We start from the raw sequence: 17,862 nt of genomic DNA, 5'->3' as shown, positions 1-17,862 counted from the left end.
ATCAAACTAAATATAAAGCAGACAAATAATATACAAACCATCTTGCATGTGTGGCTTATCCAGAGCATCTTTGTAGTACTCTTTAGTACATAAAGGATAGCTTAACTTTTAGGAATGGTTCAGAGTCAGGAAATATACAAGCTAACTTGTCACTTTAGTGACTGAAATATCCTAAAGATTGATCATCGGTGTATAATAATTCATCGTCCTCATCATCATCACCATCATCATCTTCCCACACGTCGTAAAGAAGAGCTTTTAGCTGCTGCGTCCTTAGTCGTTCTTGGATTCTGTCTCTGATTGCTGTTCCCTGGTATATCAGTAAACCAAAGAAATTAGTTATTCATAATATTTACAAAAATGGAACATCTAGCCAAGAATCAACAAGATCACTTGAAAAAATCATTCATATGCTGCAGTAAGCAAAATGCAAGAGAGGTAATGGAAATGTAACCATTTTGTGGCAGCTTTCTTCAAACATCTCCAGAAATCCAACAACCAATCGATCCGCATTTTCGACCCATTCATCACGGTGCATTCCAGCAGTTTTTGCCACAGTTTGTATCTGAAAAAATCATATCTCTGTCAGTAATGTGCATAATTATCGAGCCTGTTAAATGTAAAATAGAGAGAGAGAGAGAAATGAAAGTACTTCAAATTCAAACAATTATCCATAAATTCCAATCAAATAAACTATAAACTGTAAGCTAGAAATAAAACATACATAACTCGAAAGTCTCAAACAAATAAAGTCTACTGAGTACAGGTTCAAATCATCCTAATTAGAGCTAGGAGTAGAAAATTGACTAATTAAAAGTATATATTGAGTAAATCATGTATTTATTTGTAATGGAAAGAATAAATGCATAAGATATATTGCCTCTAATTTTTGTTGTCTTTTTTACTTTTACCAAGATATTGGGATTTGGGACATAGGGAGTATTTAATAGACAAATAAGGAGTTTAAAAGGAATAAGGTCTAGCATCAAAAGAAATGGAAATGAATGAGTTAAATCTACAAGGTAATAATGATATTGCAGTATCTTCAGGGGTTCCCTTAGTTTGAGACCAACCATTTAGACCCTTTTTAGTTGTAACACTCCTAGGAATGACTTTTACAACTTAAACTACAATTTAACCTATGACCACACATGAGCCAAGTATCAAAGGTAAAAAAAGTTCCATGATATAAGCAGCTGCGGCACATATCGGCAAGTTTTGCTTATTTTCTCATTAGTGTCAAGGATCAAAATAATTTAGACTTTCTCAGTAATTATTTATATCCGTTAAATTTCTCAACCTCAGTCACCTATACAACTTCTGAGATTATTGCAGCTCACACAACTAAGATAAACTCAAAGTTCATCTCCAGATTGAAGTGAAGAAGCATCAATTTTGAGCAACACATATCAGTAAATAATGACAGCAACCAACTTTTCTTTGAGCGCCTTAAATTTACTAAAATTAGAATATCCACGTCAAGTTTGAACAGAATAATGAAATATAGGAAGATTGAAAATTAATTAGTTATTGCAAAAGGGTAAAAAAAGGCAGCTCAGTGTATAAGGCTGCCACCCTGTGGAGTCTGGGGAGGGTGGATTTATATTGTAAAAAGATGAAATCAAGCTAAAATTGATAAACAAATAATCTTTCAGAGAAGTTGTGAATTTGCTCAAACAATTATGTACAAACAGCTATAATATGAATACGAAAGGCTAATAGCTAATAAAATAATTCATGACAAACATTGTTACCTTCATTCCCACTTTCTCTTGCTGTTTCTTCACTCTTTCACGCAATTTCTTAAATCCCATGTTCATTCTCAACCTCTTTTCCTGTGAATAAGAGATCGTGTAACAGAGTTAAGTTGTCCTACTACATAAGAAAATAAACCAATTAAGCAACTGACAAATAACACATGAAGAACAAACCTTGACATAGCTGACACCTAGATCCTTTCTTGTATAACCACGGTCCAAATTACGCATTACATACTGGTTATAATCTCTGATAATTCTCATTATCATATCTGAAGTAGAAATTCCTTCAGTCCGCTTTGTTTCCTTAAATTTTCCAATATACTTAACCTACATTAGGAATTAATACACATAAGATCATCAATGCAGCTGAAAAGTTAAAGATATCTACAGCTAGTGCTAATTCGATATAAAATGCCAAAGCCAAAGGTGAAAAAGTAACTGAGAAAAATATTGAAAAACTAGAAGTCAGCAAGCTATTGGCCTACATGCACGCGCACAAACACAAATATATATATATATGGGTGGGGAGCAAAGAAAACGCCTAAAACAGAATAATAGAAAGGCTTAATATAGTCAAATAGGAATAATAAACATGAACTATAGGGAAAATAAATTTGAACGTCACCTGAAGAGAGAGGAAGAAAGGACATTCAATTATGTGAAAATAAATTAGAATATAGTTCAAGAAGCCAATCTTACAAATTCATAGACATCCTTTCCAGCTCCACTTGCATCAGCATAACTATGGTAATAGAATAAAGAAGGAAATATTAACAGAATTCACAATATACAAGAACTTGGAGTCTCGTCTCTTTTTTTAAATATAGATTAATTATGCCGCAAGGAGGACAGTGTCACACAGATATAAGGATCACCAAACAACATGGAGAAAAGATGATAATAATATAATAGCAACGATAATATCCCTACTCTATGGGTAAGGAACTAATCCCTTCAAGGTGTGTGGTTACCACTCCCTGCAAGTGTTGCTTCCGGATAACAAACATTGGCCTTTGGCCTTGTACTACAGCTCGGGAACGGGACCTTACATCATAGGATCAACTCCTTGTTGCTAAAAAATGAAAACATATAAACTCATCCAATAGGCCAGCATAATATCAATTTGAGAAGCTATAATAGATGTAAATAAAAACAAAAAGAAAAAAACAAAGCATCATGTATATATTTCGAAGTGTGAGCCTTTAGCACAAGCCAAAATTTATGTTGACAATTTGTCATAATTATAAAAACTCGTACTCACTAACGCATGGGACATGGGGTTCAAATTCTATCTCCCATTACGTGAATTCCGATTAATGATTGTGAAGGGAGAAGAAGAATACAAGAGGACAAGACATTCTCATAAAAACACAAAAATGATTACATCGGAACTATGCAACAGAATCATGTGACAAAACACTAAACTTTTGACATAACAGCTGCAATTATGCCTCCAAATACATCGTATGTAAACTTAAATACGCTGGTGCTGATAACATCAATCAAATGCAAAGCTAAAGCAGTTAGACTGGGGCTGGTTAACCTTACGGAAGAGAATCATGTGCCACATAGTCAATTTGATGCTTATCAATGAACTCCTGTGTGATTACCCATGGTGCATCTGGAATAACTTCGTCAACCCACCTGCAGAAAGGACAAATCAACTGCTTCATGCACTCTAATACCACTATGAAAACAATTAAGTGAATTTGAATATGAAAAGGTCCAATATGCTGTATGAAGGAAATTAAAAAGAATCCTCTGAATATATTGGAAATAAAAAGCATCCTCCAAAATATAACAAAATCTAACAGTACCACAAGTCCAAACACAACCATAAACAGATACAATGAGGATGTTAAAAACCAATATCTTGATCAGACAAGCTCGGTATAAACTCAATATCTGAAATCATCTATAGATGGAATAAACCTAACTAAAAAGGCTTCAGCAACAAAATATGAGAAAGTTAACATAGATTTCTATAGCCGCAAACGAACCAAAGAAATATGGCATTACAAATTGGTATATTATTGTACTTGATTAGCCAGCTATTGAGTCCACAAACACTAGCTTAAAAAATGGAGACAAAATGACACGCACGATTTGTCTAAACCACACTCTCACACGTAGATATTCATGGTTCCACAATCAAAATACATCGAACCATGATAGTAACTTGTCTTTTTTGGTAGATGCTAGTTACTAGTCTACAGAAGCATCATGGTAAAAACCAATAGTATCATTTTTCCAACAGAGTGTAGTGAAACAAATAGCAAGAGAATTTCAAACCCAACTCATCAAACTTTACACAATCAATAAAAACTTAACCTGATGCAACTATTTTCCTTGGTATAAAAATTTTAACTTTCAACTATTTTCCTGGGAACAATATCATCAATGAGTGAATTTTAAACCTGCAGTGGCGAAGAGACTCGTAGCGTTCCTTCTCATTCATAACAGTTTTGCCCTTATACTTGTAGGTAATTTCATCATTGCAGCATCCAACAAGGAGATAAGTATTTTGAAATCTTCATTTAAGAAAAAAACAGCTTAAAGATTAGAATAAACAACGACATGAACAAGTTCACTCAATCAACAAATACAGCAATTTGCATAGACCCAAAAGAGAAACAAAAAAAGAAGACAAAATTGATAGAATAATTCAACAGGCCAAACAAACCCCAATTCATATTTTAGAGAATCCCTCCTTAATTGATGGAAAACCATATTAAACCTTTGGAAGGTGATCCATTAAATATTATTCATCTTTCCAAAGTCTTAGAATTATTCTAAGACTCATGAAGACAATGAAGTTCAACCTTAAAAATTGAAGGGGAGCAAATCTTTTGTCCATAAAATGCGTCATGTGTCATTTTATATGATTTGTTGGAAAAAATATATATTTAAGTTCAAAGTTTAATAATTAAATATTTTTCTGAAAAAATTGTAAGATTTGTGTGATAGAAGATGTGATCCGAAATTGAAGTTAACATTGACGGTTGTTTTTTTACTTCTCAATTTGAGTAAGTTTTTCTATGTTAAAATTGTCAATGAATTCTTTTACTTTTGCTCTAATTTATTTGTGTTTTACCACTCAGGCAAGTGAGTCACACAGAAGTACTAGAACTGATTCTGTTTTACCAAAAATGAAAAATCCAATTTCTTCAAAGTAGGAAACTAACTAAAACAACAAAAATGATGTGGTTGACCGAAAATCATAAAAAAAAGGTTTCTTTTGAAGGAAAAATGGAATTTTGGAAAATGGGTAATGAGAAAAAAAGACAAAGTTTACAGTTTTTTGGCTTGCTCAAGAGAACGGGCATGGCCGAAGTGAAAGAGATCATAAATCCCATCTGCATAGACTCGAGCAGGTTTTTCCTTGAAACCCTTTTCGGCAACTTCACACTCCTCTATGAGAATTTCATCTTCCATACTCTCTGCTTCTCTCTCTCTCTCTCTCTGTGTGTGTCAATGCGTGTCAAGTTTGAAGGAAAGAATGAGACTCGAAGAGTGTTTGTGTGCGCCCAAAAAGCTGCCAAGTGTAACTGAAAATAGTGATGGCAAAATGTCTCCATAATAAAAGCCAGTTTTTAGTTTGTTATCCTCTCAGCCTGTCCATAATAAACTAATTACTCCTGCTTTCGTGGTTTGACTGAAACTAATTATCGCTATCAAATTGTATATTTGACTTTTTGTTCCTTTTGAAATCTAATGATCTTACACCACTTGTTCTTTGTCAACTAAAAGGATAAATTAAGAGGTTAGGCACATGTATAGATAAATAATTAAAGAAATAAAAAATTCATAAAACTAAATAAAAAGAAATTAAACCAAGAAGTTGATAAGGAGAAAACAAACAAACTTTTATATGTTACATAAATTTAAACAAATCATACTATATCACAAAATTTTGAGATATTACATTTAATTTATTTGAACGCGGACAAATGATCATTGGCATTGTCTAATAGAAATACTCATGAATAAACAAACTAAATAAAACAGACAAAAATTATGAGTTATATGGGACATGCAGGTTTGCATACTTGCAACCTGTTTTGCGAGTTTACATGCTTTGTCTTTTAGATTTTATTATTATTTTTATATAAATATTACAAACTGAAGAACCAAACTGTAAGAGTAATTGCGACCTTATAATGTGTGACAATGTTAACTACAAATGGAAGTCTTAATGGCATCACTAAGAAATTAAATTCAAGAGGAATTTCTTTCTAAGAAAAAATAAATAAATATCATTTTGGGATTGTTTTGCTGCACTTTCTATAACATTATTGGCGTTTTCATTCTCATGCGGGCAGTGAAATTGAATCAATAGTAAACTTATTAATGTTTTCATCTTTCTTACATTGATGCTTTCTATAAGCTGAGGTACAAAAGTGTTGGGTTTCTGACTCTCTTCTTATATGGAGAAATCCTCATTTTTTGTAAATCTACGTCTCTCACTGAAGCTAATGGAGAAACGTCAAATTATGGCATTGATGGTGTTCAATATGGCAATAGAGGCAAGAGAAAAGTGAGAAAAGATTAAACAAATCTTGTTAGAACTTAGTGTAGTTGTGGTTGATTTTGTACAGAAGATTCACAGCAATTAGTCCTTCATTTTGAACAATTGGATCACTGAGAAATTATGTGAGGTGAGAGAAATTGGGCAATATACATTAGTAAATATTTGGGTTTTGTCTGATATATTATTAGGGAATGGAGTATCTCCTCCTACCAGTGAAATCATGACATGTATCATGTTTCATCATTTTCTATAAAAATATTTTTAAAATAAACAAAATAGCACACATGTCACATTTTTACTAGCTAGAGGAAATAAATTATCTCCTGATTTGAGAAGATACATTATGTGATTTGAGACACACATATACTCTTATTTTGATCATAGCAGACTTGATTTATTAATAACTTATGATTATGATTTTTACTTCTCATATTTAAAATATTTTCCATATTGGAATCTTGGTGACCATTGTTTGTGTGATGAGTGATCTTTACATGGTGCAATTATTTGTTATCACTTTTCATAGATTCTAGTAAGTTAAGGAAATTATTATTGTGCATATTATTTTGAGCTAAGTTTTGATGATAAACAAAAGTTTATGTTTTATAGCATATGCAAAACACGATGTAATTAACTCATGAGGATATGAGTATATATTTATATGCTTTCATATTTACATGATGATGTCATGTTTATATGATTTGTGATGATATGCTTATATGTTTTTGTCATTTGATTAGTGAGGTGTTTGAGTGTTTATGTTCATAGTGAATGAATATGGAAAAACACTAAGAATCAATGGGTAGGAGTGCAAAATTCATATATTAGACAGTGTCCAAAAAACTTACGCGTGCATCTAATGCTTAAATGTGTCCACAAGGCACAAAGCACTTTAAGGACTTAAGTGACTAAAGACTAGTGCATTCAATAATTTAGACTTGTACGTCCAACACAAACCCTTCCAAAGTGTATAAAACACATCCACTGCTTTATGTGTAGTATCTTTTCAAAACCCAAAATAATCCCCAAAATTAATTTCAAGTGAATCAAACTAGCCTTTTTTAAAATCAAATTAATCTTTGTCAGATATTGTAAACAGATGTTACAAAGAACTAATTTGACCTGCATTAAAAAAAATTGAAGACCATTTAGGGTTTTTAAAATTTTGATGCACCAGAAAAGGATAAGAAAGTGAAATAAATATTTACTCTATTATTTATGGACAATTATTTATGGACAGAAGCTCTTCACAAGCTCTTATGATTGATTTACAAATTTTACATATAATATTTACTCAGGATGTTTATCTTTTAATATTCAATATATACTTGACCATTAAATATAATGTTTCTGCTAAAAGAAACCTTGCAGAAGCTAAGTGCTGTTTTGCATAAGATGCAGTTTTGTTCTTTCCTATAAAAAATTCACACGTTAACTTTGCAATATACACACAATTTTTACATGTCATTAATGTTTTTAATGAAATTAGAAAGCTCTCTTCTTTCACTTCCATTTCCACAACAATCCCAAAAGCAATAGAAAAACAAGATAAATAACCATCTGCATTAGACATTGACAAACACAAATATATTTATATTAAAAAATTGTAACAAAAAATGGAACACTTAACATCTTGCTTCCATGACCATAGTATTTTGCAATTCAAGAAGCATAGTGTATATATTTCTAGCTAAAAAAATGCAGCTTATGTTTCAAAAAAGCGAAGCTCTGTCATAAACTCTTGGCGCTTGGGGCAATACCAAGCAACTGCTTTTGCTGAACCAAGTACTTGCAATGCATATTCAACAGCAAATACAGGTTCCTGTGCCTCTATAAGCTTATCAAGGTTCTTCAGATCAACTTTAAATCCTGAATCAACTCTAAAACTGACAGGACCAACAATCTGTAAGATGTACACAAATAAATGTCTTGGTTAAAATCAAAGCAACATTAATAACCAAATGCTTGAACAAGTTTAAGTGCAGGTAAGATTGGAAGAGCGTGTATAGAATAGATGGGATCACGAGAGGCAAGATAATGAAACTTAGGCTAAGAAGTTCAATTTAACAATAATCATAACATGTGTTGCACCAACACAGGTACGAACCGGTTACAAGATTCAACATTTTCTTAACAATAATCATAACATCTCATTCATTGTCACGAATTCTTACTCTCCATCTCCCCCTACGCTGCACGCCATCCATGACTCTCACATCACCGCCGCTGTTCACTTATTATCGCCGTGAAGCAGCCACAATATCCCTCCTCTCCCATCAAACACGAACTGTTGTCGCCACAAAAACCAACAATGGAGGAGGGTAAGGGCTTCAATGGAGTCGGGATTGAGCAGGGTAGGGGCTTCAATGGAGTTGCAGCCTTCGTCCTTGAATATAGTCGTGTTGCAGTGGTGCAGGCAGATCCTTCAATGAATCACGATAGAGGAGGGATTTCAATGGAGGAGCAGTTGTTTTTTTGTGTGCGAGAGAACGTAGATAGGAAACATCCAAAACGACATGGTTTTGGCCATGATGAACCCCAAATATGAACCCACAATATACCCAAGCCGAACCCACAATGTAGCCAGCACAAATTTCCTCTTTTTGTTTTGCTGGAGCAGTATGAACCGGGTACGTTCCCAAGTGTACCCATCTCATACACATACGCGAGACCCAAATGCACATACCCATGTAACACAGATCATATAACTTACTATCACTTATGAATAATCAATAGGAACCTATATAAATGTCATCAACAACTTATATAGGCAGCCTACTACATGATACCCCCACATGGTAGGGTAGATGAACACAACCTTACACCTGCAAGCTGGGAGATTATTTCCAAAATTCATGATCTCCAAGTCACAAGAGCTGTTGCGCCAAGGCTCACCCTCCATCAACGTATATATATCTTTTGAATATACAGATATGGCTATAACAGAATTTCTATTATTGATATTAACAGCTACTCTAGGAGGAATGTTTTTATGCGGCGCTGATTTAATAACTATCTTCGTAGCTCCATAATGTTTCAGTTTAAGCTTCAATCTACTATTTGGGTATATCAACAAAGATGTATGATCTAATAAGGCTAGAATGAAATATTTACTCATGGATGGGCCAAGCTCTTTTATTATGGTTCATGGTATTTCTTTGGGCGAAAATTGTCTTTTCAGGAAACTTACTAGTCAGGCAAAACTTACAAAACTATGAAACCACTTGAGTTTGTGAAAGAATTGTGAGATACCTGCTGCTGAAGAGATAAGGTGACATTAGGGCAAATCGCCTGAACAGCTTCTAAATTGGGCTTTTGAGAATTGAGAAGATCCTGTGCTACACTTGTTGCACCTGAAAGAAATCTGAAACCAGAAGGAAAGTCCAACCGCGCCTGAAATCGAGTAAGATCTAGAAAAAGCCTTTGGAAGTTGCCATGTTGAGCTGTAAATGAAACAGATCCAAATAAATCTGCTAGAAAGGAAGACTTAATTCTAGAAGCCTCAAGAAATAATCCTCCAGATCCTTGTCTATCATCTACTTGTGCTCTTACTGAATTATCCCCAAAAGCGGTGGTCGCAGCAGCACCTTGCCATAAAGAAAATTAAAGGAACAAATAAGCACATGATTGAAGCATCTACAATGTAAAGTAACATGGAAATGCTCAAGTGATAAAATATAGTCATGATCAAGTAACTTATACAACTTGTTGACTCACGTTATAAGTTCTTACTCTAGTTCCACTCCACCATCTGCTACAAAGCCTACTATTCATACGCAATCGATACACCTTTTGCCCCCCGTTACCTCAAACATACATCCCTAAAGCACATCAACCCCTTCCATCTAATGACATTAATATGTTTAAGAATTGAGACAATAACCGAGTTTCTTCACTACTTCACTGAGCAAAAGAATAGCTATCTAATGTTCATAGTAGAATATTTTTTTGGTCAGGACTATATGGAATGTTTGCAAAAATGTTACAAACAAGGGAACAACATACCAATGATCCCTGAGGCAGACACATGAGGACTTGAGAGAAAAATGTCATATGGCTGCACCAACCTCAACTTAGCAGCTTCACTTCTCCAAATATCAATGCTCTTCCTATAAGAAAAGGCACTTTTGAAGGCCAAACCTGGAAGAAGTGTAGGTGGCACTCCAGCACTTTGATTTTGAATATTTTCAAACAGCTCAGGTGACCCTGAGTTGTAGTGTCCAGACAAATGATAACTAAAAGAAGAGTCATTGGTAGTCACAGAAGCAAGATCAACTGCCAGTGAAAGTGGTACATCCCAGTAATTACCAATCTTGTCAACAAATAGACCAGGATAAACTGCCTCCACTGTTAGATCGTGATGTGGAAACTACAACCACACACAAAGTCACCAATAAAATTTTGTATTAAAATAACAACCCCAAGTCTAGTTGAATCCATGTCAAAATTTAACTACTGAATAAAAAGAAAATAATAAAAGGAGTAAAGGAGAAAGTTAATGTGGTTTAGTTTAAAGATCAATGTCCAGGTGGATAGCTAATGTAGAATTTATAACCAACTCAAAATTGCAAAAGTTATGTCCGGGATCCAAATATATCCCAGAGAATGGCAATTATCGATATGTGTATGCTTAGTTTTTCAGTGATGCACAAAAAATGTGAATATAAAACCAGAAAGGTCCACTTAAAGGACCACTTCTCATCCAAAATAATTGACAGAGTTCTAGAGCACTATACTTGTTGTACAACAACAACATCCAAGCCTTAGTCCCACTAGATGGGATTGGTTATTTGGATCTAACAACGCCATAATACTCTATCATAAATCATGTCCATTGACAAATAATTGATCTCTAAATCTTTCTTAATTGTTTCAAATATGGTTTTTCTTAGTCTCCCTCTGCCTCTAGAAATTGAACTAACATTCATTTGATCTACTCTCCATACTTTACTAGGGCTTCTTCCCGTCTCCATCACACATACCTAAACCACTTAAGGCACGAATGTGCGATCTATCATCTTTTCTACAATAGGAGCTACCCCAATTTTCTCCCTAATGTATTCATTTTCAATCTTATCTTGTCTAGTATGAACACTACACTAGCAGTAGATATTTAAACATCATTGAGAAAGAAAGCATTGCAATTTGCAAGACACACCTAAATGTTAAAAGGATATAGACTAATGCTTACCTTGTGATGAAGGACTGCTTTACCACGAGGCTTATCAGTATAGTCATATGCATCTAAGCCAAAAAGTATAGTATCATCCGGTGTTAAATGGAACTCTGAACAGAAGCCCAAGGCGTATAAGGATTTCTGCTTTAGGTGTCTCTGAAAGGTTTTTAGCCAAGAGGAAAGTCCCACTTGTATTTCCTTGCTGCTTTTAATAGAGGAAACAAATTTCTGAAAATTGAACTGACCCAGAAGAAATACATTCCTGCAAAACGTTTAGACTTCAATATCAGGCAACATAAACACTCCTTGAGAATTTAAGTAGTCAATTATCATGAAGGCATCGCTGATTATATGAAGAACAGAAGAAATAGATAATTACTAAACACGGACAGGTATTGACTTGGTAAATCACTTTTCATGAATGTCTCACATCATCGCAAATTACTGTAACCTGAGCCACATTCATTTTATCACTGCATATTCACATTTTCGGAAGAGAAAGGGGGTTTAAACTTTAAACCAACCTTTTACTACAAAAAATAAATACATATAATCATAGCTCCTCACCCTCAAACCTTAATGGGTTCATGAATCCACACAAATCTTAATAGGTACCAAATTCCACAATACTAAATGTCCAAAATTAACATCAACAATTAAATTAATGCAAACAATTATTGACTGTTTTACGTAATCATTTTCATCAAGTCAACCTCACGAATCCACCCTCAATGAACTCATTAATCCACTCGCATTGTAATCAAAGTCCACAGTACTGCATCTCTTTAAATTAGAAGTAACCATATCCACTCCTGCTGTCTCAGAACAGCAACATGATCAGCTAAAATGCAGCAAATCTATAAAAATGGCAAACTTCATCACACAACATTCTGCTACTCTTGTCGAATTATTGAAATACGCTAGTTATGCAGCAACCCCATTACAGAAAACCAAAGTGCACCACTTCAACCCCTGCTCGAGGCTTGTGACATACATTGCCTTGGAATGAGACAATTGAACAGCAAACAAAGCATAATCACATAAACATTAAAATTCAAACTAAAGCAGTGTCTGCTGATGTGAAGGCTAAGAGCATGATTTTTCTTAAGCAAAACTCTCCTGTTTGAGCATCACGAATGGAAACAATAAGTGTTTTAAACTTTACCCCTTAAATGGTTCTTCCCAGCTCAACTTAGATTAATCATATTCCAATATATCTTCCTAATACCGAAACCAAATATCATTCAAACTTCGTCACAATGATGAAAAAAAAGTACAAAATGCAAACTTTTGGGGGTAAAAAAATTGAGAAAGGGAATGATCTAAAATGCAAAAAAACTCATAAAAATGGCAAATATCACTCCAAATTCCATCATCTCCTTTCTCCAGCTAAATTATTGATCACATCACAAACCAAAAAACATATGCAACAACCCCACAACTAAAAAACACCCAAATGCATATAAAAACTAAAACTTTCTGACAAAAAAACAAAAAAGATGGAAACTTTACCAATTATCAGAAAAGGGCAAGGTAAGAACTCGCTGGAGAGTGAATCCAAGAGGTTTAGCAAAAGTAGGGGTTAAGTGGGCATGCATGAAACGCTGCATGAACTCAATTTGTTTATGTCTAGAGAGCCTGGTTCCACGTGATAAACCCAAAGGAAGAGGATTATCAGGAACAGGAGAAGCTAAACCATCAAGGGTTTTTGGAGTTGAAATGTCCAAATCCCAAAACCCTCCTCCATCCATTACCCATCTTAGTTTTCTCATTTCTTCTTCTTCTTCTTTCTTTGTTTCAAAGCAGTGTAGTGCAATAATTCTTTGACAATGCACACTGTGGTATTTGAAACTAGTTCGTTACTCAATCATCAACCACCACGGGTCAGACTCGGTCTCGATCAGCTACCATATGAGAGGATAGGATTTTGTTTTTTCATTTTTTGGGGAAAATATTTGATGAGGGAATAAAAGATAAATAAAATAATAAGTTATTTTCAAAAGTTCTAGAATGTAATATGATGTTTGATGGAGTAGCATAAATATTTATACACGATTCAATAGATACCATACATTGTTGAATTGAATTTGTTTCAAATTTATACGTTATTAGTGTAAAGTATTTTATTTGTAGTACATCATTCACCATTGATTTGTGTTACTTTTGTTTTGTTTTGAGAGTGAATTATCGTTAACATATAAATAGTAGATAATTTGCTGACAGTATAAAAACATTTATACTGTCGGTAACATTTATACTGTCAGTGACATTTATACTGTCAGTGTATACATATTAAATCTCTATTAAAATAGATAATTATAGTCTATAAAAAATAATTTATTGTAGAAGACATTTTTGTGATCTTTTATTTTGAAATGAAATAATTTTTGGTATTGATCCTAGAACTCTACACAAAACTTAAGGGAAAATAGTTCATGGATTTATAAGTTATTTTGATTAGCTTATAAAAATAAATTATTCTCTTATTTCTAAATAAGTTTTCTTATAACTTGTATGTTAGTTTAAGTGGATTGAATATGTGTTGTTTAAGTATAAGTGTGTCAATTTCATCTTATAAAAAATACATGTATATCTAAAATATTAGGGGAATGGTGACAAATGCTTAAGGATAGTTGTTAAGGATTTCAAATTAGAAAATATCTTTAAGACACCAATGCATCCAATAATAATCTTGAACAAGGACGATAGGAATAAAAGGTTTTACATTGGATTTCTTTTGTACCTCACTACATTCTGACCAGATATCATATTCAGTTAGTAGTATAGGACTATAGGTTTATGCTTCAAGAAGAATGACAAATACAAGTTAATTGGGTTTTGTGATATTGAATGTACTAGAGAGAGAAATAATAGACATAAGTACTAATTGATGACACTACATTTAAGCCTATTTGTCTAGATACAAAACAATGTCTCACTATCAACATGTGTTGCAAGTTGCTACTCTCAAAGAAAGTTCAGTTGGAGGACTACAATGTGATTGTTAGCTCAATCTCACTTCTATGATAATACTGTTACAATCAATATGTCAAAGAATCCAACACTACATTCTAGAACAAACATCATGTTATGACAAATCATGCATAAAAAGGAACCATCAATATCCAATTCATGGATATTGATCATTAATGAGTAGATATCTTTACAAAACTTCTTACTGATGACAAACGCGTATTTATCAGAAAGCATATTTGCATGGTACATATAGATCATGATTATTTGCATCCATTGCAAGTGTGACATAACTAACATATTTGTGATAATCAGAAGTATGATATTTCCAAGCCTCTGCGCATACATAAATAGATCTGTCGCGCTCTAATTTTCGGTACCCGGCCACATCAAAATACAACTATCTAGTTCATATTCACATTTTTGTCACATTAAATACTATAATGTCAATCATCACTATCACTGATAGAAAATATAGAACCCTTAATCTGAGACATGTACTCTAGTACTTTTCCATCTTTATATCTAACAAAAGAAAGGGTAGGACTATTCTTAGAAGCAGAAGCCCCAAGACTCCTTGAAGCTACAAGAAGACGTTTCCCAACTTTTGATCTACCAATTTTGTCCCTTGAATTATTCAAAACCAAGTTAACATCTGATGGAGCATGCAAGACCCGTGGAGGTGTTTCAGAAGAGGACTTTGGCAAGGAATGAATTTGTTTCTTAGAGAAACTGTGTGATTTGGCCTTTGATTGAACTTCAATCTCACCATTATCAACTTTAGATGTAACCTCTGAGATTGAAGGGCTGTTAAAACTGTCAACGCCATTAGAGCCCATAAAATATTTATTGATTATGCCTGTGACTGATATTGCTTCACTGGGACTGACTTGCATCGACTTAGCGCTTAACTCGGCCACATTTTCACATTTATTCTCAGGCGGAGGCATCACATGTTGACTCTTATTGGCTGCACTCTGCATGTAATTTTTGTGAGAATTTTCATTTTCCGTAGTCTGCTTCGTTGAAATAAGATGATTAGCAATTCCATGCTCTTCAAATAAGTTTGCAGGGGACTGTAATCCTTCCATCTTCTTTTCCTCGTTGTTGCATCTTGCCTTATCCTCATTATTGCAGGTTAAGTCCTGAGGTTCTGAATAGGAAAGAGAATTCTTATGTACTTTTAGAGTACTACTACACTAATCCATTAAGAACGTGACATATGGCACACACAAAAATTGCATGCTATTAGATTAAATTTAGAACATTATATAGCAGGTTTGAAAAATCTGAATCTTTGAGAGTATTACTCTGATAGTACCTAAGCGTTTCTCCGCAACCTGGGGCGAAGTACACGGGTTCTTTAAATGCCTTACTTCCACATGAAGAAACCATGTGCTTCTCTTGCCAGGGAAAGCATACTTTAAAGGTAGGGAATCAGGCAGATGGTAGAAGTAAGATTTCCGCTTGACCTGACAGAAAGCATGGTAATTTGTTGAGAACAAAGTCGACAAACTCAGTTTGCAGAAATTCATCAATGATACGCGGATGCTAAAACAGAAATTACGTAGTACATACCATTAATCCATTAACTTGAATCTCTCCTATGTTTGGTAAACATGTGAAGTGGACTCTTTCGAAGTCTCCTGCAGAACAATCATTGCACCAATTACTTTTCATGCTTGAACCTACTTCACTCAAGATTGAACTGCAATTTCATCAATGTTTTACTCCTCTTGTTTTCTTTACAAAGTTCGTAGATCATCATCAACGTTGAAGAGTAACATTGTTTTAAAAAATTTATACACTCAACAGTAGAGTTCATAAATGCTTGAATGTGAGTGTAAAGTAAGATTTGAGTCGAAAAAATAAATGCGAACAAGATACACATCTATGAGGAGGAGACTCTAAGCTTGCGCAAAAGATTCCCAATACAAACAAACATCTAGAAGAAATCATTTTAAAGAGATACAACTCATAAGAGTAAGACATACTCCTCTTTTCTGGCCATATAAACATCATATCACGCAAAATCTTAATAATCAGTGAAACGAGATGGAATCGAGTAATGATGTTGTACCATTGTTATCAGAAAATTAGAGACGTATTGAATGTAATGGAAGATAATCAAGTTACATTCCATTTCAGGGCGGGTCACCCACACTCCAATTGTCTATTCACACTCTTCATTGACCAATCACAATTTTACAAAAACAAAAACCAGATCATTGTTTGTTAGGTGTGAATGGACAAATTGGATTACAAAATAGCCTCACATTCCATTCCAATCTATTTTAAATAATCCAAACAAGGCAACCTAATATCATTTTATTCCACTTCCATCAATCCAAATGCACCCTATATAACTCAGTCTCATCAAACAAAATGAGAAGTTCTAGCAATAACATGTGACTTAGAAAAATTAGAACCTATTTGCAACAACATATGCAGGCAGAAGATACATATCAAACCAAAACCGCAATATCTAAGAGAAATAACGTATGCATCAACAATGTACAAGGAGTTTTATACAATGTCACAACATCATCCAAGCATTCATCATTAACATTTAATCATAAATGAATAGTAGATGATACTGACAGTGTATAAATCTTTATAGTCACAGTACATATATATTACATATTACACTCAATATGTAAACAGAATCATCAAAATTTTCATAAGGGTAAGATATTAAAAACCAAAATAATAATAATTTGCCGACCCTTTTAAAGGAAAAAAATGAACTTTATTTTTTATTCATACTTTTGAATGCAGAAGCTGTAATATCAAGAGGGGTATTGAAAGCAATGCGAGTGTCCAAGTTGGTTTGAGCAAAGACAACAACTTGAACTTGTTCATCAGCCGCCATTTTATCAGTTCGGAGTTCCTAAGAAAACAGCATCATCGTGGGGCATGTGGGAAAGAGAAGAATGGGTATGAAAATTTGAAACTGTTTTGCTTTGGTATTGAGAGAGAGAGAGAAGGGTAGTGCGGGGTTTTGTGTTTCCCTTGTTTTGTAAGTCTTTTCGGTTCATCAAATCCTTCTATCAGTGAAACTATTATATATGTCATGTTTTATCATTTTTTATAAGAGAAGAAATATTAGTTTATTTATTTTCAATTGTTATTATCACCTCATGGGAAAATTATTGGACTAATATTTTTCAAAAAATATTTTCAGAAATTATCAGAAAAAAGTATTTCCCAAAATCCATCCGGTGGGAGTTACAATTTCTGATCAAAACAATTATTTGTCATAATTTCAATTTAAAAGTAGTATAGAGATGGAATCACATATGTTCTCTAACTTTATGTATCATTATTTTTTATTGGTTGAAAAAATTTATTTAAAAGAAATTATATTTAGAAGTCATGTTAAGTTATCATCACTTTTGAATTACAAATTTTAGAAAAAGATT

At 33.6% G+C, this 17,862-nt stretch overlaps 3 protein-coding genes across 4 annotated transcripts; all 3 read right to left on the bottom strand.

Moving 5' to 3' along the window:
- On the bottom strand, positions 1–5,293 carry LOC109333645 (choline-phosphate cytidylyltransferase 1-like). Of its 2 annotated transcripts, none has more exons than XM_019569173.1 (8): positions 5,056–5,293; positions 4,178–4,291; positions 3,309–3,404; positions 2,460–2,502; positions 1,932–2,087; positions 1,755–1,835; positions 455–565; positions 1–310 (listed from the first exon to the last, which is right to left on the bottom strand). In XM_019569173.1, exons 1-8 carry the CDS (start codon positions 5,193–5,195, stop codon positions 155–157), a joined length of 897 nt encoding a protein of 298 aa, XP_019424718.1. In that variant the 5' UTR covers positions 5,196–5,293; the 3' UTR covers positions 1–154. The 2 variants fall into 2 exon arrangements, with proteins under 2 accessions (XP_019424718.1, XP_019424719.1); XM_019569174.1 differs by lacking the exon at positions 5,056–5,293 and adding an exon at positions 4,444–4,532.
- LOC109334770 (protein TRIGALACTOSYLDIACYLGLYCEROL 4, chloroplastic) lies at positions 7,864–13,396 on the bottom strand. The gene is made up of 5 exons (XM_019570700.1): positions 12,980–13,396; positions 11,483–11,729; positions 10,297–10,660; positions 9,544–9,878; positions 7,864–8,194 (listed from the first exon to the last, which is right to left on the bottom strand). Exons 1-5 carry the CDS (start codon positions 13,237–13,239, stop codon positions 7,997–7,999), a joined length of 1,404 nt encoding a protein of 467 aa, XP_019426245.1. The 5' UTR covers positions 13,240–13,396; the 3' UTR covers positions 7,864–7,996.
- Positions 14,829–17,422, bottom strand: LOC109333818. Its single transcript, XM_019569395.1, has 4 exons — positions 17,207–17,422; positions 16,019–16,086; positions 15,762–15,912; positions 14,829–15,593 (listed from the first exon to the last, which is right to left on the bottom strand). Exons 1-4 carry the CDS (start codon positions 17,310–17,312, stop codon positions 14,887–14,889), a joined length of 1,032 nt encoding a protein of 343 aa, XP_019424940.1. The 5' UTR covers positions 17,313–17,422; the 3' UTR covers positions 14,829–14,886.

The sequence above is a fragment of the Lupinus angustifolius genome, chromosome LG19, assembly GCF_001865875.1.
Source record: "Lupinus angustifolius cultivar Tanjil chromosome LG19, LupAngTanjil_v1.0, whole genome shotgun sequence".
NCBI classification, from domain to species: Eukaryota; Viridiplantae; Streptophyta; class Magnoliopsida; order Fabales; family Fabaceae; genus Lupinus; species Lupinus angustifolius.
Note: the sequence above shows the minus strand (reverse complement) of the source record. Positions and strands in the feature narration are given on the sequence as shown.

Coding starts and splice junctions, on each gene's coding strand:
- LOC109334770 (XM_019570700.1), bottom strand. CDS start 13,239: ATGAGAAAACTAAGATGGGTAATGGATGGAGGAGGGTTTTGGGATTTG. Junction 10,661..11,482: donor AAGCAGTCCTTCATCACAAG/GTAAGCATTAGT, acceptor GTGTGGTTGTAG/TTTCCACATCACGATCTAAC. Junction 8,195..9,543: donor CCTTATCTCTTCAGCAGCAG/GTATCTCACAAT, acceptor TACATCTTACAG/ATTGTTGGTCCTGTCAGTTT.
- LOC109333818 (XM_019569395.1), bottom strand. CDS start 17,312: ATGGCGGCTGATGAACAAGTTCAAGTTGTTGTCTTTGCTCAAACCAAC. Junction 16,087..17,206: donor TACAGCTTCTGCATTCAAAA/GTATGAATAAAA, acceptor ATTGTTCTGCAG/GAGACTTCGAAAGAGTCCAC. Junction 15,594..15,761: donor GGTTGCGGAGAAACGCTTAG/GTACTATCAGAG, acceptor TTTCCTATTCAG/AACCTCAGGACTTAACCTGC.
- LOC109333645 (XM_019569173.1), bottom strand. CDS start 5,195: ATGGAAGATGAAATTCTCATAGAGGAGTGTGAAGTTGCCGAAAAGGGT. Junction 2,503..3,308: donor GTGGCACATGATTCTCTTCC/GTAAGGTTAACC, acceptor CTATTACCATAG/TTATGCTGATGCAAGTGGAG. Junction 311..454: donor AAGAAAGCTGCCACAAAATG/GTTACATTTCCA, acceptor CTGATATACCAG/GGAACAGCAATCAGAGACAG.